The sequence below is a fragment of the Ustilaginoidea virens genome, chromosome 2 (genome assembly GCF_000687475.1).
Source record: "Ustilaginoidea virens chromosome 2, complete sequence".
Taxonomy (NCBI): domain Eukaryota; kingdom Fungi; phylum Ascomycota; class Sordariomycetes; order Hypocreales; family Clavicipitaceae; genus Ustilaginoidea; species Ustilaginoidea virens.
In genome coordinates, this window is record NC_057317.1 from 4560282 (window position 1) to 4584865 (window position 24584).

Genomic DNA, 24584 nt, shown 5'->3' on the forward strand with positions numbered 1-24584 from the left:
CCTGGTTTTGCACTAAAACGTGACGCCACACAAAACAGTGAGGCTTGGGCATCATACTGCGATACCTGGATCTTAGGAGGTACGTACCGAGCCTACCGGGGAGGCAGGAGGAACCAGGAAGCATCCGGTGTACTCCGTATTCCGTACCTGCCATCGGTTCCATTCTTTCCTCCCCCCGTCCAAGAGATGACGAAACCTAGCGCAAAGCCAGAACGAACATCAACATCTCTCGACACAGCCGTTCATTCTCCTGCACTCAATCTTGATGACTTGTGCCCCCTTGAATAGGATTCTCCCTCTCGGTGTCGATTTTCCATATCCAATACATTCGCCTTCCCAGCTTATTCCTCTGCTCTGCGAAGCCATAGCAGCAAACTGCTGGCCACCTGAGCCTGACTCTTTCTGAACTCGACAGCATCTCGGACATCCCGGGCAGTAGATGACAGCTCGACTCGGTCTGAGACTCCCCAACCACATCTGCCAAAGACCTATACACGATCCAGCATGCCACCCCCCTCCTCCTCCACCCCCTCCTCCACCGCCTGGGGGAGTCCCCGGGGCTGGACTTCCAGCACGGTTGCCTGCAGGTTCCGGTAATAGGGTACGCAAGGACATAACTCCTTTATGAGCACCCAACTTACTGACGTTTCTCTGCCCCCCCAGAATGCTCTGCTCTCCGATATCCAAAAGGGAAGGTCCCTCAAAAAAGCCGTCACCAACGATCGATCTGCGCCTGTTGTAGGCAAAACATCCTCTTCAGGAGGCCCTCCTGTGGGAAGTGCACCCCCGGTCCCTGGCGGACTGGCGCCTCCGGTACTTGAAAGTCGGGCAAGAAGGAATAGCGATCAAGGATCAACCCAAAATGGAGCAGTCGTAGTGGATTCAGCGCCTCAACTCGGTGGCTTGTTCGCGGGTGGCATGCCCAAGTTGAAGAAGCGTGGAGGCGGCGTCGACACCGGAGCAACCTCGGAGGCCTCGTATCTCTCCGATCCTGGAGAATCAAGGATTTCAGCGCCTAAACTTCCCGGTGTCCCAAAGGCTCCAGGAGGAGCTGCTCCCGCGATACCGGGTAGTTTGCGAAAGATTACACCCCTGGGGGGGTCAAAGCCACCTCCACCGCCGATAGGGAAAAAACCGCCGCCTCTGCCAACTTCCAGGAAACCATCATCAAAGACAGTTCCGGCGCTGGGAGCTGCTCCAGCACCTCCTCCTCCGCCGCCGCCGTCGAGTGCAGCGCCAACTCCCTCCGGACCTCCTCCTCCTCCTCCTCCTCCTTCCCTGGCCTCCTCAGCACCTTTCTCAGCAGCACCTCCTCCTCCACCACCTGCCTCAGCGCCTCCTTTGCCTGCAATTTCTCCAACGCCCCGATCTCAACCTCCTCCACCGCCCTCCCTTCCCGTGAGCTCGGCATCTGCTCTGTCTCCAAGCGCAGCACCGCCTCCGCCCCCCCCCAGCGCAGCGCCGGCTCTGCCGGTATCACACTCCCCACCCACACCGCCTCAATCACGAAGCCGAGGAGCCTCTTTACTACAATCCATGCTGGACCCGAGTTCTTACACTCTGTCTGCCAATGGCGCCAACTCACCGAGCCCGAGCCCACACCACTCTCATTCACCAACTCTAAGCAACTATTCGCGGTTCATTATCAACGATTCGAGATGGCAGTTCAAGGATGAAAGCTTGCTTCCGAAACCTAGAGATTTCACTGGAGGACCCAAAAAGTATAGAGCGGGAAGAGGGAGTAGTGTGCCGTTAGATTTGAATGCTTTGTAAGGATAGTTCAAGGCAGCTCAAGTGACTCAGTCACGCAGGCCACATGTTCCTGTTAAAAAATGTGGCACACGAAGACTTAGCAGCGATTGGCCGCCATCGCGAAGCGTTCTGTATGCGTCAAGTGTAACATGTTGCTCCCGCTTATCATACAATGCCTCAAATGATATTCTCCCCTATTTTACATGGACTTGAGGTAGTTGGCTTCCTTAATCTTGGCTTTTCTTTCCTTGCGCATGGCCTTCTTCAGTTCGAGTCGTTTCTCCGCGGCGAGGATATTGTCCTCCACACTTCCTCCCTCCTTACCAGGTAGGTTGATGGACTGGTGCTGAAGAGGGATTTTCGGGGCTAATGCCTCGAGATTTCCTTCGGCAGCCAACTTGGCTTCGACGGCCTTTTGACGCTTGGCAGCTATTTTTCGTTGCTTCTTGGACTTGGCTAAGTTATCTGTGTCAGCAGCACGTAGCCTCCTAGCGACGGTCGCCCACAGGTGTGGCTGAATAGAAGTGGCAGCCCTAGAAAGGCGGGAGACGTACAAAACTCGTCGCCGGCGTTCTCATCCGTCGTGTCTGTTTTCTTCAAAACATCCAGGCATGACCATAGCCATTCGGGGTACTCTTCATCCTTTTTGGCTACGGGGTCTTGGCCGCCTTTCAGGTAGTTTAAACCCGTGAGAGTCGTGCCTTCGATGCAGATTGATCGAGCAGCAGGTGTTTCGGGAGGCGTAGCATCTGCCCCTGTAACGGGCGTTGACAGCTTCGGCTCAGCGTAGCGCAATTGCGTTGATGTGTTCAATCGGCGAGCCAAAGGAAGCCTTTGGCGTACTGTGACGGTGCGGACGCATCTCGCGCAGAACATTGTTGGTTGTGCTGCGTCCAAAGGATTTTGACCTCGTCATAAGTTGTCGAGGCTGGAAGAAAGGCGGCTTGACGAGTTGGGATTGTCGAAATTTAGGTGGGGACCGGTGGCCAGGACCAATGGGCGTGCTGGCCAGGCCGCAGGCGGCGTCTCGTGCAGGCTTGTCAATTGGGGACTCGAGTAGCTCTGGTGCAGCAGCATTCTTGCTGTCCTATGCATTGAAAGAATCAGCTTGGCAATTTTGGATTTTGCCGGAGATTGTGTTTCAAGATGGTTTTCCGCTTTGGGCGGGCACCCATACAGACACTCGGCTGCATCTTGCTTCTAAGCGATGCCACCAAAGGCTCCTTTCTGAACTTCGCCAGCCTTCACTCGCCACCGCAAGCTTGGCGCCATTTAAAAGTAATGCACACAAGTATATTTATAGTCAAGTCTCCTTGCTTCTGGCTACTATGAAGAGAATCGGCCTTGGTTCAATCTGCGTATCTTGTCAGAGGTGTGCACCTTGGCCGCAAGGTCGAGCTCCTGATCCTTCTGTTCGATGTAGTTTTGTTGGATGAATTTAGTCCCCTTGATCTTGTTCGTAGCGAGCAGTTGCAGATATTTTTCTGGGAAGGGCCCCCTCTGTCAGTATGAGGAATATTGAAATCTGCACCAGCAATTTGACTCCTACCTCGCAACTCGCCGCAGTTTTCCAGATGATTAACACCCTCGCGCCTATAGCACTTTCCCAGTTCCTGCTGAACCAGCCGCGTCTTCATGGCTTCGACCCATTGTTCTCTGATGATGGCATCCTCGGCAGCCTTGAAGGCTTTGGTGTCGTCGTAGTCAACTCCGTTAAAGGTAGGCGCAACGGTAGGCTTCTGGCTCTTGAAGAGCTCCGATTCGGCGGTTGGCATCGTGGCGAATGCAATCGAATCGGATGCTCGCGTTCCTCAACCAGATGCCGTTTCAATGTTGGGTGGATGGCCGTGCAAAAGATGGCGATCTTGATGTTCCCCCGGCAATCATAATCACCGGAGGTTCCAGTGTTTCAAGCCTCAAGCAGCAATAGACGTTGCTGCCTCAATATTAAGGCAAATTCTTCCGAGATAATCCTAGGCACCTGATACGTGTGTTTAGGCGCTCCGGATACATGCCCCTCTATACTTCTCACCGCCTTATAGACGACCCACCTTTTTGCGTTGCAGAATAAAAAAATTTGAGCAAGAAAATTCTGTCTCTGCCGAAGAAGTTGAAAAGCGTCCGCCTCCCCCATACCCTCTCTCCTTCGCTTGCTTTCGACTTTGGTGGATTTTTATTTTTTTTTACTTTACTTTTCAACATTCTCATCTTTGAATATTTTCTTGCGCACGCCTCTAGCTTACTAGTATCTAGTAAGCAATCTATATACGATGGCTAAATCGAAGAGCAAGGAGAGCAAGAAGGTTGGTACTTCGTCTGCTGTCAAAAATGTCGCCGCCAGCAAGCCTTCTCAGTCCTCCAAGGCAAAGTCCAAGGACGTCTCCAAAGCCGCTGCCAAGAAGGTAGTCAAGGAGAAGGATGTTCCCAAGAAGAAGAAGAAGGTTGTCGAGCCTGAGCCCTCTTCAGATGAATCCGACTCTGAGAGCGAGAGCCAGAGCGAGAGCGAGTCGGAGTCTGAATCTGAAGCTGAGAAGAAAGCCGACAAGAAGATTGAGAAGAAGGCTGCTGCCAAGGGGAAAGCCAAAAAGGTTGAATCTGAATCCGAATCCGAATCAGGCTCCGACTCCGACAGCGAGTCCGAGGAAGATACCAAAAAGTCTGCCAAAAATGGCAAGGCCAAGAAGGCTGCTGCTGCGTCTGAATCCGACTCTGACTCCGATAGCGAGTCTGGGGAAGAGACCAAGAAGGCTGCTGCGTCAGAATCCGACTCCGACTCCGACTCCGACCCTGATTCTGACAGCGAGTCGGACGAGGAAACTACCAAGCCCAAGGTGAATGGCAAGGTCAAGGCCGAGGAAGAATCTTCGGACTCCTCAGATTCACCTGACTCTGACGAGAAGGTGGGCGTCAAGAAAGCCGCTGCTGAGGTAACCAACCCCCCCCCCCTTCCAGCTCTCCTACCTATCTTGCTAACCATAATGCAGACTTCTGATTCAGATGATTCCGACGAAGACTCGGATGGCAGCGACGATGAGTCTGAGAAGCCTGAGGCCAAACTTGAAGACGCCACTGCTTCCAAGAAGCGCAAAGCTGGCGATGACACTGACTCCCCCTCCAAAAAAGCCAAGACGGAATCTGAAGGAGCCAGCACCTTGTTCGCCGGCAACCTGAGCTGGAACATCGATGACAATGCTTTGTACGAGGCCTTTAAGGATTTCGAGGGCTTGACCAATGCCCGTGTTGTCACTGATAAGATGGGCGGCCGCAGCCGCGGGTTTGGTTACGTTGACTTTGACAGTCCGGCTGCCGCCACCAAGGCTTACGAGGCCATGAAGGGCTTCGAGCTTGACAACCGCGCTCTCAATCTGGATTACGCCAATGCGCGCGCCGCCGAGTCTAACCCCCATGAACGCGCTGCCGACCGTGCCAAGAAGCATGGCGATGCCATCAGCCCTCCGAGCGACACTCTTTTCGTTGGCAATCTGCCTTTTAACGTTGAGCAGGATGCCGTCCACCAGTTCTTCAGCGAGTATGCCGAGATCTCCAGTGTTCGTTTGCCGACGGATCCGTAAGTTTTTTTGCCTTGGTTCCTTGATTCCTTGAGATGGAAAGAATGGTCATTAACATGCAAAACTAGTGAAACCGGCAATTTCAAGGGCTTTGGCTACGTCAGCTTCAATTCCATCGACGACGCCAAGTCAGTGTTGGAGAAGACCAACGGCGTCCCATTCGGTGAAGGTAGAGGAGCTCGCTCGCTGCGTCTCGACTTCGCTAGTACTCGTCCTCAGGGCGGCAGCGGCGGGGGCTTTGGCGGACGCGGTGGACGTGGTGGACGCGGAGGCGGCCGCGGAGGTGGCCGTGGCCGAGGCGGTGATCGCGGCCGTGGAGGTCGTGGCGGATTCGGAACTGGTGCCAACCGAACTACTTCGAGTTTCTCTGGCTCCAAGATGACCTTTGACTAAAAGGAGGGTTGACCGTACGTCGTGGCTTCAGCGGGCTTTGCGTCAGTGGGTTTCTGTGGGCTTGTTGCTTCCGAAGCAAGTTGACTGCTGCGTTTTCCCCCAGCACGAGCCTGTTGGCTTTGGGGGAAATGCCGTTGATACTTTGACGGGAAAACCTCTCGGCGGGTTCTGCACACACTTGATCCGTGGGCTCGTGGCGACCCTGCCTTCTCACCAGGAGGGAAAGCAGGCGCCAGATGGCATTGCTATGGCTTTTTGACGTGGGCTACTTGACAAATTGCGTCGTCACGACGACAATGCATATACCAATGGGGGTTCTGAGGGATTTTGACGGGCTTGCCTCTTGACGGTAGGGCTCCTGGTCTGCCGAGCACATCGTCTCGACAGCCAGGGCTTCACCATCCGGGGGGAGCGCACGAAAGACTTCTACGAGACCTGGGGGCTTTCTGCACCGCAACCACTTTGGAGCTCGTGAATGACGACGACCTCGCGCCACTGAAGACCTGTACCATGTCCGATCCCGAAGCCTGTTCCGGCTGCCGTTTCTTACTATTCCGTATTGCATCATCTTCTTTCATCTCCTTTTTTCTTCTATTGCCATGCCATCTCAGGTGAGTGTCGACAATTGCAAAATGCTTTGCGTCTTTTCATAGTCTCGGGTGTTTAGGCTCGGAAAAGTAATTCAAATTAATATATTGCGGCGTTTTATATATATATATATGTATATGTATATCGTCGCGATCTGCGCACGCGTCATCAGTCAGGCAGTGTGTATCTTGGCAAAGTGGGCGACTTTTCGCCGCATGGCAGTCGGTAGCGGATCGTGAGCGCCAGCAAACTAGTAACTGAGTGCCATCCGCACTTGAATTAAAACTACCTAAGCCAACCGAATAAACAACCCTAGGTATCCCGCAGGGGGGGAAAGAAACCAAACATGGCCCAAATCCACGGCAATGAGCCGCAACTCCGACAGGCGACCGTAACGAAGGAAGCAGAAAAGCCCAAGATGGTATGGCCTCGGGACACTGGAGCGAGCTCGACACCCCTCTTGCATCCCATGTGCGGGGCCAATATCCGTGCCTTGAGTGGGAGAAAAAAAAAAAAAGGAAAAAAAGAAGAAAAGGGTCATGTCCAATAAAATATCGTCCCAGTAACATGACATATCCTTTGCGTTCTCCGAGACTCTGCCGTTGGATTCTCAATACAACCGTTCAAAGCATGGATTCAAGGACTCGGCAGCCGCATCAAATATGAAAAAAAGAAAGAAAGAAAGAAAGAAAGAAAGAAAGAGAGAAGCAAGGACGGAAGAAAAGGGAGCTCTTCCTTCTCGGTAGCCCGTAGTAGTTCGTAGTGGTGGTGGTTAAAGTCTAGGCCTGTGCAACAATGCTGCGGCCAACAGCGCCGGCTCCCCAACGCAGCTTTCGAAAGCCGCCAGAACTACGAATGACCTCGCGACCCGTGTGCGATGTCTCGTTTGCGGCGGTGATGCTCGCCGAGAAGGCGTCTTGCGCTTCTTGCCGACCGACTTCCCGTCCGATCACGTAGCCAGCACCGAAGCCGACTACCGACACGAGGACGACGACGCCAGCGCTGACCGCCCACGTGAACAGGGTGGGAGAGATGAAGGTCTCTTCTGAAGGGGCGACCATCTTTTTCTTCTTGCAGCTTGCCCTGTGATGGCGGCCGGCCGAGACGGATCTCTTGACCCTACCAGCTGAGGCGTCCTCTCGCGTCGACGACTGTGTGGACGAGTTCCGTCTCCGAGATGGGGATGCGGGCCCGGGCCCGGGCCCGGGCCCTTGCGAGTGTGTCGTCTTTTCGCTCATCAACTCGGACTCGGGAACGAAGCAGAGTTCCATGGGCTGGTCGCTGGGCCCGACGCCGTTGCGAGTTTTGGCACGGCAGGTCTCGGCCTCTTCTTTGGATTTGGGCAAGCCTCTGGCCGCGGCGGCGCACGATAACAGAGTCGTCAGGGAGGCGCGCAGAGCAGCGTCGTTGTCCTCGCGAACTGACGGAGACATGAATGACGGCCCGCTGCGGTGCACTCTGGTCTGGGATCTTTGGGAGAAGGAGGGCCTCGTGAAGCCGCTGTGGGGGTGGGGAGGCATGCTTGCGGTTGCTGAATGGCTTCTCTGCGGGACATGTGCCGACGGGTGAGAAAAGGCATTTGGCTGCGGCCGAAACACGGGTCTGTTCGAAGCACGGCCGAGGGCCGTCGCATCATCGCCGTCTGTGTCGGAGTCGGCGTCGGACACGCGGTCCGCAACGTCGGCGGCAGCTTGAGAGTGTTCCGGGGAGCTCGCCATCAGCCCGCCGTCGTCGCTGCCGTCGCTGCCGTCGCTGCCGTCGCTGTCGCTTTCATCAGACTCATCCTGGCTGCTGGTGCCTGCAACAGGCACGGCTGTCTGCTGTCGAGGCAGGGATCGCGCAGGAGGCTGTAAACGACGACGAGGAGGATTGTGCAGACCTCGGACCCTTAGGCCAGTGGTGACTATCTCGTCGCCAATGCTGGAAAGCGAGGACGACGAGGGTTGAGAGGCGACTTCAACCCAGGATTCTGCGACCGATCAGCTAGCTGGGACACCGCGGCTGAAGAGAAGAGGGGAGCGATGACGATGATTTACCTTCGAACCGTCGAGGCTGCGATAGGCCGGGACTAGATCTGGAGGTGCCGGCGTGGGGAAGGCTGCAGGCAGGCTGGCTGGGCTTGGGCTGGCTTGGTTTATTCTGCTCCATGGTTGATGATGTGCAGCATCACTTGTCGAGGACTCTGGGCGGTTCGTAGCAGCGCCAGGGAGATGCGCGTCGACTTCGGGGGACCTGGGACTTGGACAACCAAAGACACGTTGGACTCAACAGGGCCGGGTGGTTTGATGATGCGATCAAGATGACGGCACCCCCTCCCCCCCGTCCAACGTTTGGCGCGAGCCCCGCCTTATCGCGAAGGTCACTAGCGACGGTCCCGTGGCCTGCGACTCTCCGTCCGCGGGCCAGAGTTGAAGCACGGGCGACAAGGGGCGTTGTTCGAGTACTACGCGTCTTCGTCTTGGTATGCAATGCTTTCCTTTCCGCAAGAGGACGTGAGAGATGCAGGAGATGCAGGATGCCAACGATGGGCGTTTTGTGTGAAGCACGAGCAGCTGATGGGGGTTGGGAAAGCCCAAGTTCTGTTGATGAGGCCGGGTGACTGACTAAGCCAGGGCGCAGGTGAAAGGGCGGTGTATTGGCCGGTGTACGGAGCATTGGCGGTGTTTTTGGGCGGGAATGTCGGTTGGGACAAGCTGGCGCTTGGACCATTGGACCAGCCATCCCTTGACTTGCGTTAGGTAAGGTCGACGACGCCCAGAGGGTGATGAATGCTAACAAGTACTGAGTACCTGGGCAGCGAGTGAGGAGCAGGAGCCAATAAACGTACCCTCTGCCTCTGGCCTCCGAGTACAGTACCTCCTACCTCCTGTACCTAGGTACCTATGTACCTCTATTGCCGCTTCTTCAAAGTGCACGTACGCGTACAGGAGGTAATCAGATCAGACCATGGATCGCCGACACACACATCATCCATCATTCAATGTCTGGTTTCTGTCGACGTTTCTTTCATCAACCCTGGCGCCAGACGACAAACCCGGGAAGCTGCGCCTTTTGGCATCCTGTCGGCTGTGAAACGCAAGGCACATTGTAAAGGTGTGCATGCTGAGACTTGTGGCCTCGCTAACTTTTAAGGTAAACCCTAAGACTTGGGAGAGTTACGAGCCGATCCTGACCTCACCAGTCGAGGGAAGCAGTTTAAGGTTGAGCAATGGCAAGCTCGCACTATTCAAGGTGGATGATTCGACGCCTAGGTTACTTGACCATACCTGTTGATGATTTCCACCGAATGGCTGACGAGACCTCCGGTTCATCCTCATCCAACCCCTCTCTGACCATGACCAAGGCGTGCCTCATTCCTGGCATGAACCACTGCCCCCTCTTGCCATGGCAGGGCCACATCATCTTTGATGAAAACGCGGCGGAATTGCAACGGACGGATGTCTATTTCCCTCCTCTTCTTCTTCTTCTTCTTCTTCTTCTTCTTCTTCTTCTTCTTCTTCTTCTTCTTCTTCTTCTTCTTCTTCTTCTTCTTCTTCTTCTTCTTTTCTTTTTCTTTTTCTTTTTCTTTTTTTTAAGCTTCGTACAAGGATTTCTTACAAGGAGAAGCTGCTTATCAGTCAGGACGAAAGGAACCGCTCATTACGCACTGTGCGCGAGTACCGTCCGCAGCAACTCCGGCCCCGCACCCCTGCTCCCTGCTCCCTGCTCCCTGCACCTGCATGCCGTATCAGCTGAGACTTGTTGAGAACAACGGCGACGTCATACTGACTGCTTCGTTGGTGCGTACTGACTGGGTCCTCAATACCCTGGTCTTTTGCAAACTGCGAGTGAGATCGGATCCATCATCTAAGACCAACAAGTCGATCCAAGACAACGAGGGCCCCGTCAAGCCCTCGGGCTTGAAACCAAGCGGCCATGGGTGTCGGGACTGCTGGGCAGGCAGCACGAAGAGCAGTGGCACTAAAACGCTATAATTCGTACGGAGAGTATTCTGCGTCTTGTGTAGATTACCTGGCAGGGACCAGTCAATCCTAAGCAAGCTCCAGTCAGTCGGCCACTGAGCAGGTATTGACCAGACCCCAAGACGCTTCCAGCATCTAATCTAACCTTGGATACCTGGGTGCACACGTACATGCACTGTGTGCTGCGTACTGCGTACTGCGTACTGCGCATCATCGTCTGAGACTCGTTTACCCCAGTGTGTGGAAAAGTCTGGTCATTTTCTCCAATCACGCCTCCACGGCTGGAGCAGATTGTTACCCACCAAACTGTAACTCGAGAGCTGGGAAAGTGAGAGCGAGGTGTGCACTGCGGACGTGACGTCGCATTGCTGGTGGTTGTGGTTGCGGTTGTGCCGGGGTGATTTGGCGTCCCTTGTCGGGTTGTTGTCAAAGGCAGCGCCTCCATTCATCAATGATCAACGCCATCCACCATCAACGGGGAATGCTGGATGCTCCGGGCACTTGCGCAGGTTAGCTGGTCGCACAGACAGACAGTATGACTGGCCCATTCATTGTGTGCCCTGGAGTCTGGCTGGTGTTGGACCGTTGGTTGGCCTGGGACTTCTGCTGCCGGTGGGTGCCAGGTGGTTGTGTTTTTTTTCCGGTTTCTTCTCTCTTTTTTTTTTTTTTTTTTTCTGCCTTCTTTCTGCAGAGAGCACGGAGTACGGGGGTACTTGACGGCTTCCCATCGTCCACATGCGCGCTGCATCCATGCTGCGCCCACGCTGCAATCCATCCACATCCATCCACATCCCATCCACATCCCATCCACATCACATCCATCCACCTTTCCGCCGCTAAAAGCCTCCCAGGTTGTTGTTGATCTCCACAAAGTCTCCACGCAAGCTTGTCAGCCCGTCGCTGCCACAAACACCTCATCAACCTTTGAACCTGCTTGCCCGAGACAATCCTTCGCCCCCCAACCATTGCATTTTTAGCAAATCTTGTTCGTTCTCCCCCCTTGGCCTTTCCTTTTTTTTCCTTTTTTTTTTCTCCCCTGTTCTTCGTATTTCCTGTTCTTTCAATCGTTCGCTGTCCTTTGCCGTTGCTGCTCCTGGGCTCCTCCTTCCCCTCCGAGACGACGTCGTTGCCTTTTCGATTTCCAGCCCGTTCATTGATTGGCCCCGATTGGCTTTGCGCTAGCCATACCTCCTTCCGCAATCTTACCCATTCGAGATCCAAGCCTTGTTGCGCCCCTGGGAAAGCTGGAGGCTCGCAACCCCATCAGCGCCATCACATCACCAACGGATCAACAAAAACAAGGCATCTGGATCAGCCGGCATAGCATTACACTTTCGCTCTTGTTTCCAATCTCCTTCGTTACCCCTGTCTCACTACCAGTTTGACCATTTTCGGAGCAGTCTTTCGTTTCATTTCCCTCCTTTTTTTTTTTTTTTTTCCCCTCTTGGACAACCAACCGGTCCAGCAACTGGCTCATTTTAATAGAAAAGGCGGCGCGTGTCCAGCGACTTTTCAGCCACCTGTGACGGCCGAGAGCCCAAAAAACTCTCCGTCATCGATAGGACAACCCATCGCCGAGTCACGTCGTTCACCATGGCTCCTACATTTCTCAAAGAGCTTCGTCGTCGGTCGAGAGCCAGCTGGCGGACTGACAACTCAACCGACGCGTCTAGTGATGGAACAGCCAGCCAGGGGACTTCACCCTCAAGCGGCTCCGTAACACCTCCATCCGTAGGCCACCATTCCGATCCTGCGCTGCCTCTCCAAATAAAGGCAGGCAAAATCATGCAGCCACATCAGGCACAGACGTCTCAGTCACTCCGTCCCACCATGTCTGTTGGAAACAGCAGCAGACACAGCATGTTTGGCATGTCTGGTGTAGGTGCTCACCCTGCTGGTGGACGCAATAACGTGACCTTGTCACAATACGCGCCACGGATACACAACATATCGGAAAACTCTTGGGTGAGTAAATCATGCAAAGACTCTTGCGGACATGTTTTTTTTTTCTTCCCTTTATTTTTTTTCTTCCCTTTATTTTATTTATTTCTCCTTTTTTTTTTTTTTTTTTTTTTTTTTTTTTTTTTTTTTTTTTACATATAGTGCGATGCTTCTCATTTTCCGGTCAATTGTTTTTGTTGACATGCTTTCACCAGGTGCATCAGAAGATCTTGTTGGTTCTAGGAACCATTGGCGAACCTGGCAAACACTCAATTGACGGCACCGTAACCGTGAGCCGATACGATGACAACTTCCCCGCCATTAGTTGGCCAGTGTGCGAATCGCACGTCAAGGTGCTTCTCTACCTCCAGCCTGGACCCAACAAATTTCGACTCGACTTTTCCAGCCCAAAGCTCGCCAATAGTTGCTCTTCTAATCCCATCCACGCCTCGTATTTGACGCTGCACATGATACCACCAATGAACACCCCGCCGTTGCAGCTCGCCATTATTGTTGGGTGCGACTCGCCCGAGCAATTTGATGCACCACCAGCACGAGTGGAGAAGGAGGGGAATGGCTTGCAGACGGCAATCAGAAAGTTCCGAATGGCCGCCTATCTCTGGCAGGCATTCACTGCCGAGCAGATGTGGAGAAATAAGCTGGGACGAAGAAGCTTCCGGTACGAGGAGGAATGGGGCCTGGGAACGGCCAACTACCGCGACCGGGAAAATGGCACCATGCGTTCCGAAGCAAGGGTTCACGTCATACGATCAAAAAAGTCGGCGGCGCAGATTCGCAGTCTCAACGAGACTCGAGAGTCTGACAAGACGGCCGCTAACCAGGCTTTGTTCGACTTGGCCGCCGACGAGATCAAGGCATACTTCAACCCTCTTCCCGGTCAGAAGAACTATGTGTCAGCTCTCTTTCTCGACGCTCATTGGAGCTCTGAAGAGAAGGTTGTTGCGGGTCACGCCGCAATGGGCGGAAGCAGTGGTGACTTGCAACTCGCCATTTTTGGCTCGCATTGCCTGCATAGTTACCCTTCCAGTTTTGAGGAAGTGGTGCCGGCTTTCACAGACTGTACGCCGACCGATGCAAGCTGTGTTGCCAACGAGAACAACGAGGCCGGAAGTTCCTGGGAGGTAGCCAATATCGGCATCGGGGCCCACCTACACGAGACTGGACACTTGTTCGGCTGCCCGCACCAAGAGTCGGGGATCATGCAGAGGGACTACGTTGTCCTGAACCGCTCCTTTGTGTCGCGAGAGGCCTATTCGACGAGGATGAAGTCGAAAGGCGGTGTGGTGCAGCAGAGCGATGAGTGTGGATGGCATCGCCTAGACTGTCTCCGATTCCGAGCTCATCCTGCGTTCAGGCTGCCGAGCGATGCGCCCCTGAATGCTGACGACAGTGTGCAAGCATTTGCGACGGAAAACGGCGTGGTCCTAGCCACGGCAGCAACCGGCATCTCGTTTGTGGAGATTTTGGCCGAAGGAGACGACGTGTGCCACAGCTGGCTGGAGTACACCACCGAGAGCGGCCCAGTGCAACGTCAGCTTGCACTCAACGAACAAGACTTACGGGCACGCTTACCCGAGGCGAAGCGGAAAGGGCGCATGTCGATATCGATCAAATCCCACGGCGGCGGTCATCTGTCCATTGACGACTTTGGCGGCTTTACCGCGAAAGCGTCCATGGTCAAGCTGGGAAGCGGCAAACTGGCGTCCCGAAGCCAACGAGTGGGCGCATCGCAAACCGAGGACTGTGAGACGCAAGAGTTCATCTTTACGAGCGCTAGCAAACAGGACAGGGTCATGTCACAAATCATTGCATACCACGGCTCTGTGCTGAATGGGCTCGAGTTTGTGTACGACGACAACACGTCCCAGCTACTGGGCAAGCAGGGATCAAAGAGAGAGTGCGACTCGTTTGAATTTGGTAAGAATGCCTGGGCTAGCCGCTCCGGCCTACCCCCCCCCCCCCCCCCGCCGGGCCTTGAAGCTAACAGGTGCCAGATGTTCGCCGCGGCGAGTACCTGAGCGGGCTATTAGTCAGAGCCGGGTCGCGCATCGAGGGCGTTCAGATTTTGACCAGTTTGGGTCGCAAATCACCCACGTTTGGCAACGCCCATGGAGGAACCGCGTATGTTGCTGCTTACCCTTGGCCACCTGAACGCTGGTGGGTTACGTTTTACTGACTCGAGCCTTGGGGCTGCAGACATAATATCATCCCGCCGCGCGGCTACAGCATCTGCGGTATCTCGGGCTCATGCGGGTCATGGGTCACGGGCCTTTCTGTCTTGATCAAACGATGAAGCCCCTAATCGAAGTGCTCCATTATGGAGAAAATATAAAAGAAAAAAGAAACGACATTGACGGGGGAGCATGTTAACCTCTTTTTTTTTTCCCCTTTTTTTTCCCCTCTCCCTCTTCTCAGCCACGACTCTTAATTTGGAATTTCATTGTGTACCGGAGCTGCGGAAAAGCTTCAAACGGCATGATTCATGGCAAATCAAAAGAACACGCACGGCGTCTGGAGTTGGCCACCATTCTGTGTTTGTGGTGCGCCCCATTTGAAGGTGCCAACGGGATATGACGAGCTTCTACGGCATTCTGATATGGCAGTTGTTATTGTTTTGTTTACTTTTGGGGTTTCAAATCTGCGTCTGTTGGGCGAGTCTGGGGATGCAGAGCATTGGCAGAATACGACGTGGGATGCTATGGTGTTGATGGGGAGGTACAAGACAAGCCGAGTAAGCCGACGAGGTCAAAGTAGAGTAGATACGAGTAGGTACGAGTAGGTACGAGTAGGTACGTAGAGGATGAATAATGGGCATTGAAGGAACATGGTACGAAGAAGAAGATTTGGCCCGGAATGATGTCGATGACAGACTTGATTCAGAAGGCGAGGCATTGCCAGGCGGCAAGATGCAGATGGAGTGCCATGAATGGACACGTCAGTCACAACGTCAGTCACAAGTGCCAGTTTTGTGGGCCCCGCCGTGCAAGGGAGCTGAGCCAAGCACGATGACGTCATGTCCTTGTTGTTGTTTGTTGTTTGTTGTTGTTGCGGCTGCTGTTGCTGCTGCTGTTGCTGCTGCTGTTGCTGCTGCTGTTGCTGCTGCTGTTGCTGCTGCAGCAGTTGCTGGTACTGCCTGGCGTGCCGCGGAGTAGCACTAGCCACATTGGGCAGGGCGGCATGCTCTGGTCCGGCCAGGCTTTTGGCTTTTAGCCAAGTGCCAAGTTGCAAGTTCCAAGCCGCAGCCAAAGACACGTTAGCCATAGATCTGGTCTGGTAGGTACTAGGTACGTACCTGTATGCACGGAGCACAACAGCCCTGCCCCGCCCACCCGACGTTGCCCCAAACTCGTGCCACGCCCCACCTAAATAGAGATGAGGTGGGGCGTGGCACGAGTAGTCCGTACGTACAGAGAACTTGATTGATTCTGCCCCAAAGCCAAGGCCGCCAACTCGTCGTGCGTGCCCTATATTCACCCAACGTCACGTCACGCCAAGTCAAGTCCAACGTGCAACCTCTATCAACTCAATCATACATATCATCCCTTATCCATCTATGCGCGTTGATTGTGCAAAGTGCAACACGCCGCGTGACCGACTCACTTGATTTGCCTCAATTCCTTTCTTCGCCCTCACTCCGCCGCCCGCTGCCCGCTCACCGCTCGCACGACCCGGCTCCTCCAGTCCTTCCCAGTCCGCCAACGCAACAACAACCCACAAGAACCACGCCCCAAGCCTTGATCATGTCGAAACGAAGCAGCGTCGCGCCCCCCAGCGCCAACGGGGACGCCGGCAGATCCGCCATCAGCCCCAGTCAGCCAGGTACGCGCCGCGACGGGGTGCTGATATGCTTGCCTTTGCCCTCTCACCCGCCCCCCATCTTTTCGACTTCCCTTGGGCAAACGCTGACTTTGGATGCCCGAACTTTGCCGGTCCCGTCGTTAGCTGTCGATAAGCAGAAGACGCTGCTTTCCGCCGACGTGGGGCACTTTTCCCTGGTGCGGGCGATGCATCTCGCCGACCTGATAACGCTGATGAACGGTAAATGGCTTGCCTCCCGGGGCGCGGGGGAATGTGTCGTGGAAAGTCGTGTGCTGCTCGCGGGCGTGGGGGGTTAATCTCGGGCTTTTTTTTTTTTTTTAGGTTTCAGCGGCGTCATGTCCATCTTCGCGTCGCTGCGGTACTGCCTCGGCGATGCGGACTCGCTCGACAAGGTGTGGCTGGCGCTGGCTTTCCTGCCCTTTGGGCTCTTCTTTGATTTCTTGGACGGCAGGGTCGCCCGGTGGCGCAACAAGAGCAGCCTCATGGGACAGGAGCTGGACTCCCTGGCAGACTTGGTACGATTGACTCGTTCTTTTTGCGTCTTGAGCTGCCGCCGCAGCCGCCGCCGCCGCCGCCGCCGCCGCCCGCTGACAATGTGAATAGATCTCGTTTGGCGTGGCGCCCGCCATGGTCGCCTTCACCATCGGCTGCCGCTCGGTCCTCGACACCGTCGGGCTCACCTTCTTCGTCCTGTGCGGCCTCGCCCGCCTCGCCCGCTTCAACGTCACCGTCTCGGTGCTCCCCAAGGACGCCTCCGGCAAGAGCAAGTTCTTTGAGGGGACGCCCATCCCGACGTCGCTGTTCCTGGACGCCGTCATGGCCTACTGGCTGCACAACCGCTGGATCCTGGACCAGCTGCCCTGGGGGGCCGTCTTCCCAGGCAGTGTCTTGGAGTTCCACCCGGCCGTGCTCTTGTTCATGCTGCACGGCTGCCTGATGACCAGCAAGACCATTCGCATTCCTAAGCCCTAGGAAACCACCCCCTCGTCGTGACTTTTCTCGCGTGTTTGCGTCTTTCTTTCATTTCTATTTTTATGTTTTATTTTCCAAAGAAGCAAAGTCTCTCCGCCGCAGGGAGCAGCAGCATGGTTCGTTCGTCTGAACCCGCCTCTCTCTCCCCCTTCGTCCAGGCAACTAACGAACGATGCGAGGCAGACTGGCGAGCGAAATCTTGGTGGGACACGATGCGCGCACTCGCACGCCTGACTGGCGACATGGCGCGTTGCCGACAGTGGCTTCTGGCACCATGCTTGGGGGTTTCCCATCCCGGCGGCAAAAACAGGTACAAACAAGCATGAACAAGATGTATAGTAAACAAAGAAATAACTGAAAAGAAAAGAAAAGAACACCCACGGCCGGGGGCGGCAGTCATGATCCGTTACATACATGCATACATACATGCATACATACATGCATACATTCATACATACACACATATATGCACACTGCAAATGCAACGCAGCAGCTTTTGCTTCGCACGGGGAGGGAGAGGGAAACCCAATCCAACGCGCTACGATAACCCCCAGCCAAGGCAGTCCCACGTGACGTCATGCCCTGGCGTAGTGTAGAGTGTCCACCGGTGTCTGTTCCTTGCGGCATCCCGTCGAGACTCGGCCGCATACGTGCCGTGAATTCTCGTGACGTAGTTGAAACGGCGGGCTCGGTCCCTCGCGGTCTGGTCGACGGCCCTCGGCGTTTTCACATGACGTCAATGCCATGATGTAAAGAGGGAAAACACGCAGCTCCTATCCTATCCGGTTCGAAGCCCGGTTCGAAGCCCTAGCTGGAGTACGGGCGGCACCAACAACACCGACATAGCACTGAAGGCATAGTGTTGAAACACGCAGCCGTTATCCGATTCGAAGCCTTGGGAGCGCGGCCGGCACAGCTCAACCGCCCTGATGAGACACACGAGTCTCCCAAGCGAATGCCATGGCAGATTGGGCACGGAGTGACTCTGGCCGTCGTCCATCCATCACCCCGGGCAGCCGTCGCGCAGTCTTTTGCCGCGGCAACATGCACGTTGGCGACGGCTGGATACAAAGGAAAGAGACGAGAATCGGTGCACATGAGGCATGGGGGAAAGGAAGCAGACAGCAGCAGAGACAGAAACAGGGGGCAATAGGATAGAAACAAGAGGCAACAGACAGAAACAGGAAATAACAGACAGAAACAGGAGGCAATAGAATAGAAACAGGAAGCAACAAACAGAAACAGGGAGAAACAGACAGGAACAGGAAACATTAGACAGAAACAGGAAATAACAGAAACAGGAAATACCAGAAACAGGAATCAACAGGCAGAACCAGGCAACAACATGGCGATTTTAGGGCGTGTTCAGGTAGTCACGGCACATTTGTTCACAGAGACCAACATTCCAAGGAGAGCTTGCATCTTGCGAAATACGAGACGTTCGTTCAGGGCCCAGGCAGGAAAACTACAAAAGCATACCAAAAACAGGCCAAAACAAACCCTTGGAACAAGAACCTTGCAACGATAACAATAAATAGAAAAAGGAAAAGAAAAAGAAGAAGAAAAAGTCGTTGCCTTCACACGACACATGCCCAACTTGACAATTTCAGCAGTTCCGCACCGTTCAGTCACCCACCCCACAGCCATAGCGGCGGCGCACACGCACCTCACGGCGACGCAACGCTGCTGGCTTTCGGAAACCGTCCGGGAATCGGGAGATTCGAAATGGTTGCAAGGCTGTTTGTCCTAAAGTCCTTCTCTCCGTCGCCCATCCTCATCCGCCCAAGAGGGGTTCCGACCGGAGTGCTGTGGTCGGCCGAGCTCGCTTCCGGAACGGCTTGGAGCAAGGCCTCTCGCTGCGCATCGGATCGGGGAATCGTGTCGACAGTATATGCCGCTGCATTCGCTGCATTCTTCTGCTCCGGGCCGCTGACACACGTCTCCCTGTGGGCGACGCTCGAGCTCAAACCGCTCGTGTCTGTTTCCGGGCGCCACACCGCAACGTCTTGGTCTTGTTCAAGCTCGTTCGGCAACTGGGGCACTACGCCGTCGCCACCGTAGTTGCTGGCAGGTTCGTCCTGGTGGTAGCCCTGCGTCGCGACCACCGCACCGGCGAAATATCCCCCGTCTTTGTGTGACGAGTGAGACACAGGTTCGCTCGTGTACGGGTTAATACCGTCGTCGTGTGCCTGCTGGCTGGCAATGGCGGCCTGGGACGGCATGTGCTCCATCGGCGTCTGGTCGGTGCCTCCGTAGCCCATATGATTCACTTGCTGATGTTGCCGATCATGTTGCCTGGCTGCATCCATTGGCGCATCCGCTGGGTGATCTGCTGGGTGATCCGCTGGGTGATCCGGCTGGCCAGAACTTACACTAGATGGCGAGTGTGGCGCCTGTAAGCCGCGCTGAGCGTTGACTTGGAGATCGGATGGAAACCGCCCACCTGGTTCAGGTCGCCGAGTCGCCGCTTCGTCTCGTGGCTCCGGGTTGACATGCAGTGGATTTGCGGCAAAAGGTTCGTCATCGTCCTCGTCAACGATGCCGTCACTGCTGACTGACCGGCGGGACCCTTGGCTAAGGCTCCGAGAGTGAGTGCGTACGAAATGAGTCCGCTCCTCGGCCGTGTTCTCGGTCAATGCTTTGATATCCTCGTACCAGGCCATCATCGTGTCGTGGCTTTCGGCACGGAAGACCCACGTATGTCCGCGGTGCATCGTGCCAGTTTGTCGACCCTTGAGAATAAACTTGTTCGATGAGCCCCCTTCACTCGAGTGTGATCCCAGCTTCTGCTCGGGCAGAAAGAGGGACATGACGGGAGCTTGGGCCTTGTCCGCGGACTTGAACTCGTGCAGGTGCGTTGTGGAGAGCACATACCTAGAGACTATCAGTAAAGCTTGCTTGGTACAAGCAGCTCAAACTAGAGAGGGCGGAAGAATGCCGCGGGAAGAGCAGCAAGTACCATATATACAGTATTTGGCAAGGGAAGAAGAACATGATGATGAGTAGGGTGCTCATGTCACTCACCATCCAGGCGCGTAGCTCTTCAGATATTTGCTCTTGCGCTCCAACAAGCCGGCTCTGATCTCCTGGGCCAGTACGTGATCTTGCCCAGGATAATGTATTTGACTCACGGAGCGAATGGGAGTCGTGGGGTCAACCATTTGCTCCTCGTGTGTTACAAAATGAATCCACTCCTGGTCCTTGGGCATGGCGATGGGGCCTTCCCGAAGTTCTTCGATGACCGCATGGGAATTATCTGCCTCGCGCTTCAGAATGCCGGCGTAGGCATTATACGCCTTTTGAATCTCCCCGACGATGATGGATTCCAGTTCACGACCGGACCCTTCAAGATTCAGGTAAGCCTGGCGCCGAGCGGTTGGTCCACCCCCCCTCCGTCAGCAAGCCCTCGAGACGTAATAAAGCTGACTCAAAGCACAAAGCAAGGTTATGGGGGGTTGTTGGGCTTACTTGATGCAGGTAATTTTCTTCCTCGATTTGGCGCTCGACCTGTCGATCGACAGCCAATCGCAACAGATATGGATCTTGCTTGCCAGTAGTCGAGGATGAATCGATTTCCGTCTTGTTGAGCACGTCGGCAAGAGCGCGAACAGCCTTTGCAGTGTTTTCCATTTCGCGCTCCACCGAGTTCTTGAAATCGCCAGACAAGCGTTTAATCTCTTTGATTTTTTGCTGAAGATCGCTTCTCAACCCTATGAGCGCCAGTAAGACGTCCTCCTCTATTTCCCTGGCCTTGAGAGCTTCTTGCATGGCGGCGCTGTTGTAGCTGCGGATGGATTGAAGTGCATCGTCTATACCCGCCGAGTGGAGGAACTGCGGTGGAGTTGTTATACTGTTTGAAAGGTTTAAAAGCTTGGAAAAGGACTTTGACTTTTGCTCGTAGTGCGACTGAATCTCCCGGAAGTAGTTTATGAGATCCTTGAGGACTTTCCGCCAGGCTGAGCAAGGCAAAGAGCAGAGATTAGAAGGGAGTTTTCCCCAATGCACAGCATCACAGCATTCTCGACTTACTCTGGAACCTGTTGGCGAGAACGTCAGTAGGGTTACCGGATGTTGGAATGGGGCAGAAGAATGCGCTGTGGGCATCATCTGGGTCGGCGGCCGAGTGCAGAACCAGGCTCCGGACGCTGCCAGCTCTATGGCTTCGACGGCTGCTGCTGCGTCTCAGACTGTTGGCTCGGTGGGATGACTTTTTCAGAGTGTTGCTGCTGCGCACAGGAAGCTGGTGCTCGTCGTTGCCGGCAGCAAAGCTGTGGACCGAGTTGGAGCGCTGCATGACGGCGGCGTTGAACCTGTTATTGTTGTTGTTGTTGTTGTTGTCGTTGTTGTTGTAGTAGTGGTAGTAGCTCTCATCAATGATGGAGCTTCCGCGCTGGCTCGCGTCCCACTCCTCAGTAAACTTGCCGGCGCCGGCGGGCGTCGCAGACGAGCCCTTTTTACTTGCTGGATTGCGCTGGCCAAGTCCAAGTCCAAGTCCAAGTGCAGGCGAGAGGGGGTTGGGGTTGGGGAGGGAACGAGAAGGGAGCCGTGGTGACGGAGGCGACGGTGCCGGATGAGAGGAGGAGGAGGCGGAGGAGCGACTCTCCATGACGGAGAACGGATGCCGGGCGTCAAGTTAATAAGGGCTTGCAAGAGGGACGCAGGCTTGCAGGAGGGAGGCAGGCGGGACGCAAGGCGGGACACAAGGCGGGTTCGCAGGTTCAATCAAGGTTTTCGGCTTTCTGAGAAAAGGTGCCAGATTCCGATCGAGGACGCCATTGAGCGAGACCGAGACCACTGTGCGTGCGGCAAGGCAAGGCAGGGCAACCCACCAAACCAAGTTAGTCACTTTCCAAGCAAGAAGTCAAGGTGACGGAAACGGATGGGGAGATGGGGAGGGATGGGAGGGTGGTGCGGGGGGGAGGGGATGGGATGGGATGGGATGGGATTCAGAAATCAGGGAGATGGAGGGAAGGGGGTGTGGGGAACGAAGGGGAAAGGGCTGGAGCTTAAGTACCTAGGTACCTAACATAGGTAGGTACGAACCTAGGTACCTAAGGTAGGGAGGGACACAGGGACAACCCGACCGAGTACGGCTGGCGGCCTTGAATTCCTTCCACTGACCATGGGGCCAAAAATGTGTTGTGTAGGAGGGTTGGTTTTTCGAGCTAATCTAATCTAAAACCCCCCACTATTTATCCCTTCAATAGGATCCCTCCTTTCTTTTATAGTATTGCCCATAACACTACCAATACAAAAGAATAATATTCCTTCTAGCAAATACAAGCAAAAAATAAAAACCATTATCGATAACAAATTTACTCCCTTAATACATTAGCGATCTTTTCGAGCCCTATTTTTATTGCCTCTGCAATAATAATAGCTGCTCTAATTATATTATCTTTCTTATTATTCGTATATCTTATTCTTTTCGCAATATTTGCGCCTTCTTCTATTACTTTATTCGTTTTTCTTTTCTTAGACCATACTATTATAGTCTCCTTCGGTTTTCGCAGCAAATTAAATAAGTTTACTCTACAGTAGTGGATCTTTTCTAGCACTTTTGCATAATATTCGATAGCATTTGCTTTATCCTATTTGTTGCATCGAACGAGGATATCTTCCTTTTATAGAATCTTTACAATAGTAGACCGAATTATTATATCTGGGTTATATATCCTGTTTAGTGACTTTATCCCTATAATTAATTTATTCTTTATAGGGATTTTTGATAATAGAGCGAATGATATCATATTGAATACTTATTGTATTTCGATTTTTCTTAATAGTAAGGGAAGATACTTAAGTTATTCTCGAAAATAATGCGCAAATTCGGTATATAGCCTTCTAAGGGAGTAATTTCTTACTTCCTCTATATTTTCATATATACCTTTAACGGCAGCATTATTAGGCATAGTGGTATCGTTAGTTATAGCTTTTTCTCCTATTTACTCGATATAGTCTTTATTTGAAGAAAGAACCTTTCCCGTTTTAGTAAATATAGCACTGCCCTCAAATATTTCTAGATTTATCTTTAAGGTAAAAAAAAAATACCGTATTATTATTGCAAGAAGCAAAGGTACATCGTGCTGCTATTATAAGGTCTGAATTTCGTAGTAAAGAAATATAAAAGGAAGAACTATTAATACTAGGAGAGGAAAATAAAAAAAGAAACTACTACTATTAGGACCGAAAGTTATATTAAAGAAATATAAAAGGGAGAAAAGGAAAAAAAGAGAAGAAAAGGCAAATATATAATATATAGGTATTATCTGCCTTATCTTATAAAGGTAAAGATAAAGTAAGGAAAGCTATTGTAGCTATCCCTAGCTATAACTTTTAATTTTCTATATCATTCTTCTAGATTTTTAGCCTCTCTTTTATCTAACTATTCTACTAGATTTTATATATTTAGTCGTAAAGGTTATAAATATTCCAGCCAATCGATAATACCTTTTAAATCGTCTATATATATCTTTTTCTTTATTCTTCCCTAAATCGGCTTTATTATATAAATAACCAATAATAGAACTTCAACGACTCTTAATAGGTTTCTCTAAGTTTTATAAAATTTTCCTTTTTACTTATTTTCCTTATCTATTTTCTTCTAAACTCTATCGCTAACTTTAAAGTTATATAGAACTTTATTGACTTTATTAGATAGAAGGGATACTCTTTAGTTTCGCACTTTTTCCTATCTCTCCTCTCTTCGGTCGATTATTAATAAATTTATATCTCGAATAAATTTATTATTAGTTATCTCTAGCTTATTAGCCTTATCCTAATCCTATTTAGTCACGCTATTATATTAGGAAAATAGTTTGAAACCGAACATCAATATAGCTAGAGATATTCTAACTATAGTTATATATCGATTATTTAGTATTACTATAATAGAAGGGATAGCTTAATTCTACGATTCTAATAATATTCTATTCCTTTCTATAGCCTACTTTATTAGTTAGTTCTTTATAAGTTATATATTTCTTTCGGCTAATCCTATAAAAGCTAGGTATAAGATTAGTCCGAAAGTTACCTATATTTTATATTTTTCTCTTATAGCTTAAAAAAGTTAATTTTTAAAATAGGATCTATTATTATAATAGATCCTTTTTGGCTATCCGAATATTAATCTTTAGTATTTTCCCTAAGCTTCTATTACCGCGATTCCTATTGCCTTAATATAAGTCTATATTAAAAGAAATCTAGTAGTATAGTCTACTACTATTAGAATATATATTTCTTCCTCTCTCGTTTTTAGTATAATAGGGCCTAAATAGTCTATTGCAATTATCTCCTACGGTTCTAAAACTATAATAGATTTTAGATTAGCTCTTGCGATCCTAGGTTTTATTTATTAATATACTAAATATAACCGATAATATATCTTAACGTCTTTAGTTCTTAAAGGCCAATAGAATTTCCCTCGAATAGCCTATAATATAATTATTAGACTAAAGTATCCCTTTGTATTATAGAAGGCTTATAGTTTAGTCGATACCCTACCTTCTAAAATATATTTAGCTAAAGATTTATTTATTTCTAGCCAATATAACCTTCGATCGATAAA

General features: G+C 52.2%; 9 protein-coding genes across 9 annotated transcripts; 5 read left to right on the forward strand and 4 right to left on the reverse strand.

Annotated features, from left to right (window-relative positions):
* Nucleotides 1–439: 439 nt before the first annotated feature.
* On the forward strand, nucleotides 440–1773 carry UV8b_03024 (uncharacterized protein; the record flags this gene model as incomplete). Its single annotated transcript, XM_043140522.1, has 2 exons — nucleotides 440–601; nucleotides 664–1773. The coding sequence occupies 2 exons, from the start codon at nucleotides 440–442 to the stop codon at nucleotides 1771–1773; spliced, it is 1272 nt and encodes a 423-aa protein (XP_042996456.1).
* A 178-nt stretch (nucleotides 1774–1951) lies between these two features.
* Nucleotides 1952–2628, reverse strand: UV8b_03025 (uncharacterized protein; the record flags this gene model as incomplete). Its single annotated transcript, XM_043140523.1, has 2 exons — nucleotides 1952–2208; nucleotides 2307–2628. 2 exons carry the CDS (start codon nucleotides 2626–2628, stop codon nucleotides 1952–1954), a joined length of 579 nt encoding a protein of 192 aa, XP_042996457.1.
* Nucleotides 2629–3078: 450 nt separating this feature from the next.
* UV8b_03026 (uncharacterized protein) lies at nucleotides 3079–3527 on the reverse strand (the record flags this gene model as incomplete). Its single annotated transcript, XM_043140524.1, has 2 exons — nucleotides 3079–3236; nucleotides 3302–3527. The coding sequence occupies 2 exons, from the start codon at nucleotides 3525–3527 to the stop codon at nucleotides 3079–3081; spliced, it is 384 nt and encodes a 127-aa protein (XP_042996458.1).
* Nucleotides 3528–4022: 495 nt separating this feature from the next.
* UV8b_03027 (uncharacterized protein) lies at nucleotides 4023–5714 on the forward strand (the record flags this gene model as incomplete). The annotated part of the gene is made up of 3 exons (XM_043140525.1): nucleotides 4023–4679; nucleotides 4737–5320; nucleotides 5390–5714. The coding sequence occupies 3 exons, from the start codon at nucleotides 4023–4025 to the stop codon at nucleotides 5712–5714; spliced, it is 1566 nt and encodes a 521-aa protein (XP_042996459.1).
* Nucleotides 5715–7081: 1367 nt separating this feature from the next.
* On the reverse strand, nucleotides 7082–8450 carry UV8b_03028 (uncharacterized protein; the record flags this gene model as incomplete). The annotated part of the gene is made up of 2 exons (XM_043140526.1): nucleotides 7082–8271; nucleotides 8339–8450. 2 exons carry the CDS (start codon nucleotides 8448–8450, stop codon nucleotides 7082–7084), a joined length of 1302 nt encoding a protein of 433 aa, XP_042996460.1.
* A 3407-nt stretch (nucleotides 8451–11857) lies between these two features.
* UV8b_03029 (uncharacterized protein) lies at nucleotides 11858–14519 on the forward strand (the record flags this gene model as incomplete). Its single annotated transcript, XM_043140527.1, has 4 exons — nucleotides 11858–12229; nucleotides 12421–14143; nucleotides 14221–14347; nucleotides 14423–14519. The coding sequence occupies 4 exons, from the start codon at nucleotides 11858–11860 to the stop codon at nucleotides 14517–14519; spliced, it is 2319 nt and encodes a 772-aa protein (XP_042996461.1).
* Nucleotides 14520–15033: 514 nt separating this feature from the next.
* On the forward strand, nucleotides 15034–15378 carry UV8b_03030 (uncharacterized protein; the record flags this gene model as incomplete). The annotated part of the gene is made up of 1 exon (XM_043140528.1): nucleotides 15034–15378. One exon carries the CDS (start codon nucleotides 15034–15036, stop codon nucleotides 15376–15378), a length of 345 nt encoding a protein of 114 aa, XP_042996462.1.
* A 588-nt stretch (nucleotides 15379–15966) lies between these two features.
* Nucleotides 15967–17017, forward strand: UV8b_03031 (uncharacterized protein; the record flags this gene model as incomplete). Its single annotated transcript, XM_043140529.1, has 4 exons — nucleotides 15967–16045; nucleotides 16169–16264; nucleotides 16367–16560; nucleotides 16649–17017. 4 exons carry the CDS (start codon nucleotides 15967–15969, stop codon nucleotides 17015–17017), a joined length of 738 nt encoding a protein of 245 aa, XP_042996463.1.
* A 1667-nt stretch (nucleotides 17018–18684) lies between these two features.
* On the reverse strand, nucleotides 18685–21623 carry UV8b_03032 (uncharacterized protein; the record flags this gene model as incomplete). The annotated part of the gene is made up of 4 exons (XM_043140530.1): nucleotides 18685–19891; nucleotides 20042–20379; nucleotides 20486–20973; nucleotides 21047–21623. 4 exons carry the CDS (start codon nucleotides 21621–21623, stop codon nucleotides 18685–18687), a joined length of 2610 nt encoding a protein of 869 aa, XP_042996464.1.
* Nucleotides 21624–24584: the final 2961 nt, after the last annotated feature.